The sequence below is a fragment of the Sorex fumeus genome, unplaced genomic scaffold (assembly GCF_029834395.1).
Source record: "Sorex fumeus unplaced genomic scaffold, SorFum_2.1 ptg000036l, whole genome shotgun sequence".
Classification (NCBI taxonomy): domain Eukaryota; kingdom Metazoa; phylum Chordata; class Mammalia; order Eulipotyphla; family Soricidae; genus Sorex; species Sorex fumeus.
Window position 1 is genome coordinate 6,567,749 of NW_026606093.1, and position 12,452 is coordinate 6,580,200.

At 38.6% G+C, this 12,452-nt stretch overlaps 1 protein-coding gene across 2 annotated transcripts in view; it reads left to right on the top strand.

Moving 5' to 3' along the window:
- The window catches only part of CNTN1 (contactin 1), a 359,681-nt gene that overhangs the window by 260,534 nt on the left and 86,695 nt on the right, over positions 1–12,452 (top strand). The window contains exon 16 of one of the 2 annotated variants that reach the window (XM_056117747.1): positions 1,553–1,893. The exons of the other annotated variant lie outside the window; for it this stretch is intronic. Within the exon in view, the coding sequence (XP_055973722.1) occupies positions 1,553–1,632 (80 nt within the window). The 3' untranslated portion in view covers positions 1,633–1,893. Of the gene's footprint in view, positions 1–1,552; positions 1,894–12,452 lie in introns of those variants that run through there. 2 annotated transcript variants of the gene reach the window in all.

Genomic DNA, 12,452 nt, shown 5'->3' on the forward strand with positions numbered 1-12,452 from the left:
GATATGCCAAAAACAGTAACAAGTCTCACAATGGAGACGTTACTGGGGCCTGCTCGAGTGAATCGATGAACAATGGGAGGACAATGCTACTACCTGAGATTACTTGAAATGTAAACAAAGAGAGTAAATGTTAAAACTGATTCTGTGGATGTCTGTTGGTCAACTAAAATCTACTAGGTAAAAATCATAGATATTACCCTCCCCACCTCTTTCTTGACAGTGAGTATAAATAGCATCTCATATGTATGTACTAGAACCACTGCATACTATATATATATTTGACTTAAAATATAGTTTGGTAGCTAGGCTTTGTAGAGGGTGCTCAATATTTTTATTGCCATAATACTTTTTCTGCATTAAAATATACACTGCATAACATATTTATAAGTGAACACAGATTTTAGTATAAGTCTAAAAGCTTTTTTCCCCCTCTTGAACTAAAATCACTATTTTAATTTATAACTTCCAGTGTTAGTCATTATTAATAATTATAGTCACTATGTGTACATATAACAGGGTAGGAAAATAGACTGTGCTTCCTTTATGTCCCAGTTGGAGGCCCAACTTCTCTATAAAACTTCATTGGGATAGAAGTGAATGGGAATTAACATACTGCAGAAATAATCTTGCATCTCTTTCTAATATCATTAGTAGCAAATAATCAAAAGTCACTTGAATTCAGTGATACATGATGTGAGTGCTTTGGGCTAGTCCTATTGTCTGTCCCACTGAACACGCGTCCGACATCAGCTGTCTGCGCTCTCTGGCTCTCAACAGCTGGAGTATGGTCACCTCCACAACCACCCCTGAGAATTTCTTCCAGAAACTGGGGCTGTTGATAAATATTTATCCGATCGTTCTTACATCTGATTTTAAACACCTGGAAGGACCACCGTTTAGTTGATTCCTACATTGCTAGTAAATATTGTGACTCACAAGTATGCAATGACATTCAGCTCCAACTTTTGGTTCACTTGAATCATGGTTTAAATTCATCCTCAATATTTTTTTTTGTAATTATAAAACATCATATAATCATGTACCATATAAAGTATGTTGTACTCTGAGGAATGAAGTAACAGAAGGTGTAAAGATTTTAGGATGCTTTGTTTGTTTTGTTTGGCAGCCACGTCCAGAAGGGCCAGTTGTTTGCTTTTGGCTCTGCACTTATGGACCACACCTAGCAGCACCGCAGGAAAATATGAGGTGCTACGGAATTGAACCTAAGTCAGTTGCATGCAAGGCAAGCAACCTACTAGCTGTAATATCTCTCGAGCCTACAAATTTAGGACCCTACTAGCTGTAATATCTCTCGAGCCTACAAATTTAGGACTTTTCAGGAGGCCCAGTTACAACTTTTGTTCTTAAGAAAATCAGGATCTTTTTCTGAAGAAGATAGATTTGATTGAGCCACAACTTGTTACTTCAGCCATTGTTGTTATTCATGATTTCAAATTTGTTCATCAAGGGAACATAGTCCCTAAAGAACATAGCTTCCTGCCTCTGATTGGGCATCCTCATTCCCCCTTCAGCTTCATCTTTCCTCTTGCAGGTAAAAACAGAAAAGGTGGAGAGAAAAACAAAGTGGATCCTTTTCTCCCTGTCTGTGCAAGCCTCCCTCCAACCTGGTGATCGTTGACATTCACCATTTATGTGAAACGTTTTTATTAACATGATATATTAGATTTTACTAATCAACTCAGTTTTGTAGTTTATAGATTTTTGCCTCCATCTAGTTTTTAGAAACCATTTTTTTCTCCTAAAACCTCTAAACATACTTTGAGAAGAAATAAACTTAAACATATAATGTCCAGCTTCACTAATATCTGAAATATGACTAGTGAAATAACAGAAAATATTATATAATTATCAACAGAGATTTCTGTATTTCCATGTTCTATTTTGCTTTGAAATTGTGTTTCTCAGAAATCAGCTATTATATGATTTTTTGAACTGCAAATTGTAATACATGAATACTGGTACTGTTTGATTTACCCGAGCAGGTAATTAAATATGTTGTGAAATTCTCTAATGAGCCATTATAACTAGAATGTAAAATAAGATACATTACTTCAGAGACTTTTTGTGAAGACTCTGGAATGGATGAACAAAAAGTAGGCTAGCCAGGGTTTTGTAGGTATTTTTCAACAATTTCAGGAATTGGAAAATAAAAACAGACAGTATAGGGAAAATGTTATCTCAGTAATAAGATATAAGTGAAGATGACTAAGAAAATTGATAGTATGCATATATATCTATGTATGCATGTATATATGTATATTCTCCTACTATTAAACTACTTGTAATTTTTTCTCTGGGGAGAGAAGTTTAAAGAAAGACATTAAATTTTCTATATAATATATATACATACATATACATATATTTCTGACACAGCTTAAAGTTTATTGTTTGAAAATGCATTTCATTTTTTCCCCTGTGGTAGGAGAGACATACCTAAAAATTCCTGCTTCCTTACAAATATTTTTACTGATCTTAACTAGGCCTATGCTTAGTACTGGGATGTTGCTGTCATTAATCTTTTAAGAATTTTTTTGGTCAACAATAAATTGTGTATATCACATAGGCTTAAATAAGCTATACCATATAGCTGAGGTGATGCTATATCACATGAGAATGATCTTGGAATAATTACCCTTTTCCATATTTTCACAATGACAACATTTTCCAAGAACATACATGTCATATCATATTCTCATTTTCAAGGGTTAAATGATTGTATAGTGCTTTCTTATTTAATAACTCTAATATACAGTTATATATTTGAAGATTTTTAAGAAAAGCTTTGAGGAATAGGAACATGACTTAGATCCAGATAACTCTGTATACAATTCATTGATAGTATATACAATAAATATCTCAATAATTTTTATTTCTATTTGCTGTTAAACTTTTATTTTTTTGTCTCAGTTATTCTCTCAGAAAGTATTATCACAGAATTTAGACTGCATCCAGATAAATTTCCATTTTAGTGGCATTTAAAACTAACTTGAGGACATTCATGCATCAGTAAGTATCACCATGGAGACACACACAAGTCATCATTGTAGACATCCTCTTAGATATTCTGTTACTAAAAGTATAAAAGGCTAGATAGGTTTACCATTTTAAAAGAAGGTATAAAAACTACAAATGAAAATACATTACAAGCATAACTAGAATCAGGAAAGTGAGAGCATTTTTGGGTAAAATGCAAGTGTCAAGTAGAATTATGCGATTTTAGTCATCTCACTTTAGACTAATTTCCAAATAAGATCTGAATTTAGGGATCCAGGTCATAGTGCAGAGGGAAGGGTGTTTTCTGTGCTCACATGTGACCCCTGTTGAATCTCCAGCCCCCTAGAGAGTTCCCCTAACCTGCCAATAGGGATTCCTAAGCATAGAGCCAGGAGTGAGCAGTGGTGGGAAGATTTGAGTTTATATTAATCAACATTAGACATTATGAAGCAATTATGCTCTAAGGTAAAAAATATGTGACAGTTTCATATTAATTTTAAATCCAAAAACCTACAGTGACTTGTATTTTTATAACATAAAGTCTTAACTAATTTGCATTGCAAGAATGAGCCTATAATAAAAGGGTTTTAGTTAACATATGAAGAATATATTAGCTGCCCTTAAATAAACCAATATTTTGTCAGTTGTGTTAATTTCATGTTTTTTTTTCAAATGGACAGTAGTATTTTTCCAAGACTTTTGTTTCCCTTGAGTCTGGCTCCTTAGACCACTCGGCTATCCTGACACACCCTAGGGCTGGAGCGATAGCACAGCGGTAGGGCGTTCACCTTACAAGCGGCCAACATGGCCGACCCGAGTTCAATTCCTCTGCCCCTCTCGGAGAGCCCGGCAAGCTACCGAGAGTATTCGATATGCCAGACACAGTAACAACAAAGTCTCCAATGGAGACGTTACTGGGCCCGCTCGAGCAAATCGACGATCAACGGGAGGGCCTTTACCTTTACCTTTGTTTCCCTATTCAAATATTTATTAAAAGTTACCATTTTAGTGAAACTAAAGTGAACCACAGAATGTTTTACTTTTAATTACTAACTGGAAAATTCTAACTGGAAAGATAATTATGCTAGGATCCTGCTTTTATCGGTTCCAGAATATCAAAAGTTTATGAATGGTTAAAGAAAATATATTGAAGATATTCAAGAAGTGAAGATTTGAAGTGAAGACACATTTCTTTTTATTGTTGATGATGAGGTTGGGGACTTCCCAAGCAGTGTTCAAAAAAGCCCGTTTGGGTGCCTCTCACAGCAGTGTTCTGCAGCTACGCTTTGGGTTCAGTCACAAGGGTCTCAGAAATCCACAGGCTTTGTAGTGCCAGGCTCTAGATCACCAAGATGAGGGTGGAGGTCTTCAGGGATACAAACAGATGTTTGGGGGAACTTGTAGTGCTATAGGCTGATTGTATGCAAGACAAGTGCCTTTACCCTTTATCTACTTCTATGTCTCATAGAGTTTTATTTTAATATCCTAATGAATAGAAAAAAAAGAAAAAAAAAGAAAAAGGCCCTCCCGTTGATCATCGATTTGCTCGAGCGGGCCCAGTAACGTCTCCATTGGAGACTTTGTTGTTACTGTGTTTGGCATATCGAATACTCTCGGTAGCTTGCTGGGCTCTCCGAGAGGGGCGGAGGAATCGAACTCAGGTCGGTCATGTTGGCCGCTTGTAAGGCGAACGCCCTACCACTGTGCTATCGCCCGATCCTAATGAATATATTTTAAAAATCTATTTATTCTCAATGTAAGGTGTACACTAAATTGACCATCATCCTTAAAAGTAGAGGATTTGGGATCCAGTTTCTACTAAAAACCTTTAGAAAGGCAATCAAAATTACTACTTAAGTAATTGGTACTGGGTGAAATGATGACATAGTTTTGACTGCTCTGCCTTCTGTTTAACTTCGGGGCCACTGTTTCTTATCTTTTATCTCATTTGACTGCTTATGAGAATTACCCTGTCAAAAATACTTTTCTTCCTATCTTTCCTCAAGTCTGAATTCTTCTCCATTGGATTCAACTATATTAAGAATTACATACCTATAAACATATTTTCTTATTTCTTTCTTACTAAGTTTTGCATAAGTGAGAACTGAGTATATAGCATATTTTTATTTGCATATAGATTTTTTTTGTTTAAGACTAGTAAAATTCTGAAAAGATTACAAAGTAACTTTCTGGTGATCAAGAAAAACTGGGGAGTGTATTGGTTATGAATTTTTAAATTGATGATGTGTTCATTTTCACTTGAGTTTAAAAGTAAAATTTTATAAGGAATGCAAATATGTCAATTTTGGTTACTTTTTTTTTTACAAAATATACAGTTTTGCTTCATATTCTTTTCAGTAAGAAAAGTCTGCAATAAAACGTATCTAGTATCACTTTTGAATTTGCTTCTTATTTTTGACTGTTTTCATTTGTGTTTTTGCATTTTGGTGCTTCCAGAGCATTTCTTTGGGAACCAGGGGGCTACTTGCAGTTGATCAATAGGTGATGCTCAGTGTTAGGGAATGGGGGTGCAAATACACACTACTGTGCGAGGGACCACCAGGTGTCAAGGGGCTACTAGGACCACCTTCAGGTGGACAGAGGGGGCGCGTGCTTTGTCTATGGTACTGGAATTCATGTGTCTAGCAGATGCTTTATTGAGTCATCTCATTGGTCCCATAATACTATTTTTAAATAATTATATTATTTAAAAATTGACCCAAATGACAAATTCAGATTCTAAAGTGACAATAGTCTTTATCCAGGCTTGTGTTTCTTAACCTCCAAAATATGGAAAAACAATAGCAAATAAATAAACTAATAAACAGCAAGTTCACTGTCACTGTTCTCCCATTGTTCATCAATTTGCTCTAGTAGGCACCAGTAACGTCTCCATTGTGAGACTTGTTATTGTTTTTAGTGTATCGAATATACCACAGGGAGCTTGCCAGGCTCTGCTGTGTGGGCAGGATTCTCTCGGTAGCTTGCCGGGCTCTCCAAGAGGGGCAGAGAAATCGAACTCGGGTCGGAGGAATGGAACCCGGGCTGGCCCGGTTGGCTCAGGTTGGCCACGTGCAACGCAAACGCCCTACCCACTGTGTTATCTCTACAGCCCAAACAGCAAGATAAATAGGGAAAATAATAGCAAAAGTATTATAGGTCTATTGATAAGAATTATAAAAGATTGTTTTATCTTTCATGTGACATAATAAAGATTGAATTAAATACATTATTTTTTAAGTATACAAAATTACTTTTACTTCTTTTTTTCTTTTCATATATTTGGTTTTGGGGCCATTACAAGCAACAATTGGGGCTTACTCTTGGCTGTGTGTTCAGGGATCACTCACTTCTGGTGAGGCTCTGAGGACCATATAGTGAACAAGAAATTGAACCCTGGTTGACCACATGCAAGTCAAGCACTCTGCCACTGAACTATTCCTCCAGTCCCCTTTATTATTTCTGACTTTTTGGGTTACACCTTAAGGTGCTCAGTGCTGCTCCCACACTATACTCAAGGATCAAGCCTGGTAATTCCTGGTAATACTTGAAGTACCAACTCTAGTGTTGAGGAATCAAACTGATTGAGGGCATGAAAGGAAAACTGTATTACCTTACCCCTGTATCTCTCTGGCTCTAACTTCCTTTATTAATCTGAAACAATTATGTGGCAACAATTTTATGTTATGAGTTCATAACTTAATTTTGAAATACAGACAAATACAAGAAAATGATAGCATAAACTTGTCAGTGTTCAGGTATTTCTTTGGAAAGATTTTGGAGACATTGCTTATGAATAGTGTAATCTGACTTCTAACTTTTAAATTTTTATTAGGGGAGAGGGTTGGCACACTTACTATTCCTGACACTGTGCTCAGGAGTGAGAGTGATTGCTGATGGTGGTTGGGAGACTATAGACAGTACTTGGAGGAATACATGTGGTGCTGGAGACCAAACTGGAACCAGTAATATGTGCAACAGCCACTTTACCTCTCATACTATCTTTCCAACCTATAATCATGTTTAACTGGTATTTTTTTTAAAATCATTTTGGTGAAAAGAACAAGCACACAATTTTCCAGGAAATCTAGTTCCTTGTTCTGACTAGATTAGTGTGTGTGTGTGTGTGTGTGTGTGTGTGTGTGTTCACAATAATATGTGTGCGCACTCTTGCTGCCAAATGCATTCAGTGGCCATGAACCCCTTCCCCACCCTGGCCTGCTGCTGCCAATGAAGAAGGGAATGAATTACTAAGCTGATTGGTGACAGGTCGCAGTATAATCTCCCTCCCACTGTTTATTCCATTTTCTTCGCACGCCTATTCCAGTCTCACTGAGTGCCCCATTCCAGTCTCATATTGCCCCTCACTCCTGTCTCCTCTTGTCTGTCATGCTAGTTTCCCCTGTGCAATCTCAAAGACTTTCTCATCAATACCCCAGAAATTGGGATAGCAAACACAGATAGGTGAGATAGCACAATCAACATATGTAAAGCCCTTCTAGAAGCTCTTCTAGGACAAATATTTCATCCTGTTAGGAGATCAGCCTCAAGGTAGAAATTTCATCTAAGGGCACATTTCTCCTTTCCTTAGTCTATATTTATTTAAATGGTCATCTTAAATTTGCTTTTTAATATTCTTTCTAGTCATGTTGTATGGACAAGTAAGAAATATATTAAGCTTATAGGGTGGCTTGCTCTCCTAGGGACATCTCATTATAAATCCCAGACTATAGTTCTCAGGCAATATTAGTCCTTCCTAACCCCAGCAGGTTCCTTGTCCAGTCAGTTCTCTTTTGGCCATTACAGAATTTGTCCACGGCCTTTCCCATAGCTTTCCCTGGGTCTGTTCAAGTCCTTTCATTTGGACAGTTCCTTTGGGATGTTAGAAACTAAGGGCAACTGAGGGTTAAATTGAGTAAATATGACAGATGGCCAGGAGTAAATATTATTAGGAGTCAATTCACTCTCAAGTTATAAAAGCATAGCATTAACTGTCTTCCTGTGTTTATACAAAAAGGACATTGCTCTATAGAAGTTAAAGTCAGAGGAATAGGGATGCCTCAGGAGCACTGTGATTGGTGTAACTCAATAAACCCAAGCTCCCTGCAATAAGGGAGAAAGGACAGAGAGAAAGGACTAACCAATGTTATCCTATGTGTGTGTGTGTGTGTGTGTGTGTGTTTATGGCAATAAACCCTCTAAACTTAGCATTCCTTTGTAAATTTATGGGTTTTGACTTTTGAGTTCTAAAAATGTATGTATCCACAAAAAATTGCAAGATATTTATGTTATTTGTCCATAGTCAGTAGTTAAACATTTTAAAAATCCTACAAACCTGGAAAGAGGCCCTAAATCAATCTTTATAATATAGGAGATGTTTTGACCATGGGGAGATCTTATGGAGAAATTTTTTAAAGTATCCTCTGAAATGTATATTTAAAGCTGAAGTGAATATTGTGGACAAAAAGCAAGAAGAGTAAGATGGAGGTCATACAAATGGAAAATTAAGAACAGCTCATATGGCAGATTTTACTTAAATAGTACTGCACTGTAGCACTGTCCTCCCATTGTTCATCTATTTGCTTGAGTGGGCACCAGTAACGTCTCCACTGTGAGACTTGTAACTGTTTTTGGCATATCAAATACATCACGGGTAGCTAACCAGTCTCTGCCGTGTGGGCAGAATACTCTCAGTAGCTTGTCGGGCTCTCCAAGAGGGACGGAGGATTCGAATTCAGGTCGACCACATGCAAGGCAAACGCCCTACCCACTAAATAAATAAAATGGAAAATAAATAAATAAATAAAGCCAGAGAATATCAGCTCAACACAGAACTAATGGAGTGGGTGGGTGAGAAGACCTTTAGCTCTTTTTTTTTTAACTTATATTTTTCCTACTTTATTTAAACACTCACGATCACGGTCCTCCCATTGTTCATCGATTTGCTCAAGCGGGCCCAGTAACGTCTCCATCATGAGACTTGTTGTTACTGTGTTTGGCATATCGAATACGTCACGGGGAGCTTGCCAGGCTTTGCCGTGTGGGCGAGATACTCTCGGTAGCTTGCCGGACTCTCCGAGAGGGGCGGAGGGATCGAACTCGGGTGGTTTACAAAATTGCCCATGATTATTTGTTGCAGGTTTTCAATATTTCAACACCAATCCCATCACCACGGTCACCGTCCCACCACCATTGTCTACATTTTCCCACCCATTCTCAAGCCTTCCCCCGTAGCAGGCCCACAATATTTATATTGTGCCCACAAAATTTATGTTAATTTTATATTGCTCATTACCATTAAACGGCTAATGTAATAATCAAAAAATATTTCTGTAGAAGAAAACTGGTGAACATTATTATATGTCACCGTGGAGACAGTAAGTTCTTGTCCGGGGGTTTGCTAAGCTGCTGTCGCCAGTGAAACCTTCTGTGTTCATGTTTTTGGTCATCGAGATTAGCTGGCTTCTAAATTACATCCCATCTAATTTTGTGTGCTACCACTGGGATGTCAGTGTTCTAGAGTTTGGATATGTTACACAGTTGCAAATAGGGGCAAGCACTCCAGAATATTTTACTGGGAAGTACAGCCAGAGGCATGGATAATTAAAGAAAATTCCAAGAAAGATAATGATTGAAAACTGCTTTTGAACAGAAGGTGTAACGAAAACATACTTGTTTATACTTCTAATTATATAAAATGGGAATTTGGTCATTAGGATAGACCCAAAACAATGATGCTTGGATCTTTATAACATCTATTCACTTTTAGAAGATTCAGGAAATTAAACTAGCAGGACTATATTATTATAGATAAGGTTATGAGAATGCATTTTAAAAACTTCAGGTTATGCACATTGGTGATGAAAAGCAAGGGGTGCTGATAAAACTATTTATAAAAATATAATACAAAACATACTTTAACTTCTTATCCCTTCATTGCATCTTTTCTTTTTTATTAAATTTTTGAAATTTTACTTTAGCACTGTGATTTACTACGTTGTTCACAACACAGTTGTTTCAGGGCTTCACTGTCCCAACACCATCCCTACCAATAATGTACCCTTACTTCCCCAATGTCATTTCCCCCCAAGCCTGCTTCCTTAGCAGTAACAATATATTTTTCTTGATTTATTTCCATTTTTGTTTTGAGGCCATACCCAGTGATGCTCAGGGATTCTCTGGATCTTCACTCAGTAATCACTCCTGAAGTGCTCTGGGGACCATGTGGTTGCCTGGATTTATACTCTGGTTGGCTGTGTGTGAAGTGAGCACCTTACCCTATGTACCATCCAGTCCCCACAAAACATTTTACTTTTTATTTCTTACTGCCACACAAATCTTTAATTGATGTTACTAAAGTACTAAAGTCACTGAGTATTTCCTGAGATATTAAGTGCTCATTGAACCTTCTGTGTTACTGTTTTCACCCTGAGAAAGTGGGCTTCTATGCAACTTTCTGGGTTCCTACTGGCCTGTCAGCACTTGTGAAGTTTGGAGTTATGTGGCCACAAAAGCCAGGAACTTTGGAACTGGTATGATTCAGCTGCTGTGGTCTCTAACGAGGAGTCATGAAGCTGGGCCATTACCATGGCGTTGGGAGAAAGATGTGGGTGGGTAGACTGCAGCCTTAGGCAGGGCGGGGCCTACGTCAGCCACATCCTGAACAGGCTCCAGAGATCTCGCTCGTGGTGATCAGACTCACCTGAAATGGTTCAGCTGCTAGCATCTCTCTACAACCTCTCTTTCATGTCTTATTTTTCCTGTTTCTTCTCATATTCTTCTTTCTAACTCCCTAAATATATCATAGAAGTAAGAGATATTGTGGAATCAGAGAGACAGTACAGAAGGTGAAGTACTTGCTTTGCACACAGGTCCAATACCAGGCACTGCATATGGTCCCGTGAGCATGGCTGCAAGTGATCACAGAGCATAAAGTCAGGAGTAAATATGTAGTCAGATGTGGCCTCCAAAGTCAAGAATATTGCTAAAAAGCTTTTGCCAGGGCTTATAAAGAAAAAAATATTATACACACATGTATTTTGTAATATATATAGATAGATAGATAGATATCACTTGATCACTTGACATCCCGTTACTCATTGATTTGCTCAAGTGGGTGCCAGTAACGTCTCCATCTGTCCCTGTCATGTGCTAGTGTAGCCCAATGGCATCTGCTCACTCCAGGAACATGAAAAGCCTCAAACCGTTCAGGGTCTTGATGAAGAAGTCTGATCATCTCCTAGATGGGTGGCCACGAAATCTTTTGATGTCCTATAGAATCCAGTCAGTAATGGCTCTATCCAGCGTCATCTCCAAATCGCATTACGTGTCCAGCCCATCTGATTTTCGACGCCTTGGCAAACGAGACAGCGTCCCTGATTTTTGATCTTCGACAGAAGTCGGAACTCCGGATTCTTTCTCTCACTTGAGTGAAGCTTGATACTCCAAGCATAGCTCTTTTGATTTCTCTTTGGGAGACCCGAATAAGTGTCCTCATTCTGTTTTCATAGGGCTCAGATCTCTGAGGCATATTTTAATTCAGGAAGAACGGTGGAGTCGAAGAGATGTGCCCAGAGCCGGAGGTTCTTCGTCCTCTTAGCTATTTTTTCAATGCTCTTGAAGACGTTCCAAGCCACTCTCTTTCTCCTGTGCAACTCAGGTGCCAGGTTATTCATCATATCGAGTTCTCAACCTAGGTACACATAACTGCTGCATTTGGAGATGTTCCATTGAGAGCGAATGGAATGTCAGAAACAAGTCAGTTTCTCATAAACATTGTTTTCGTGAGATTCAGCTGCAGTCCGAACTTTCCACACTCATGGTCAAAGTCGGCCAGCATTTGTGAAAATACTTCTGCTTACCTCCACTACCCAGCACCGCCACGCTCCAGGCCACTTTCCGGACACTTAATAACCATCTTCCAAGATTACTGCACCATATTTGATGGGGTTCCAATATGGTTTGAACCATTGGAACACCTGCATGGGAGATTAGAGGCCGCCCTAAAAGTCTCTTATCCCTTGTATCCCACCTGCACGGCAGAGCCTGGCAAGCTATCTGTGGTGTATTCAATATGCCAAAAACAGTAAATACAATGGGTCTCATTTGCCTGACCCTGAAAGAGCCCCCAATATGGCAGCATTGAAAGGAGAGGCTGATAAAATCAAAATATATATACTTAATCACTTAATCACTTAACTTCCCGTTAATCGTCGATTTGCTCGAGCGGGCGCCAGTAACATCTCCATTTGTCCCTGTCGCGTGCTAGTGTAGCCCAATGGCATCTGTTCGCTCCGGGAACATGAAGGACACTACTTCCACTACCCAGCCGTCGCCACACTCCAGGACGCTTTCCGGACCCGCGCGGCAGCTCCGGCCGAGACCCACGCACAACTGAAGACCCACAGAACAAGATAAGCGGAACTCTCTGAGACCTT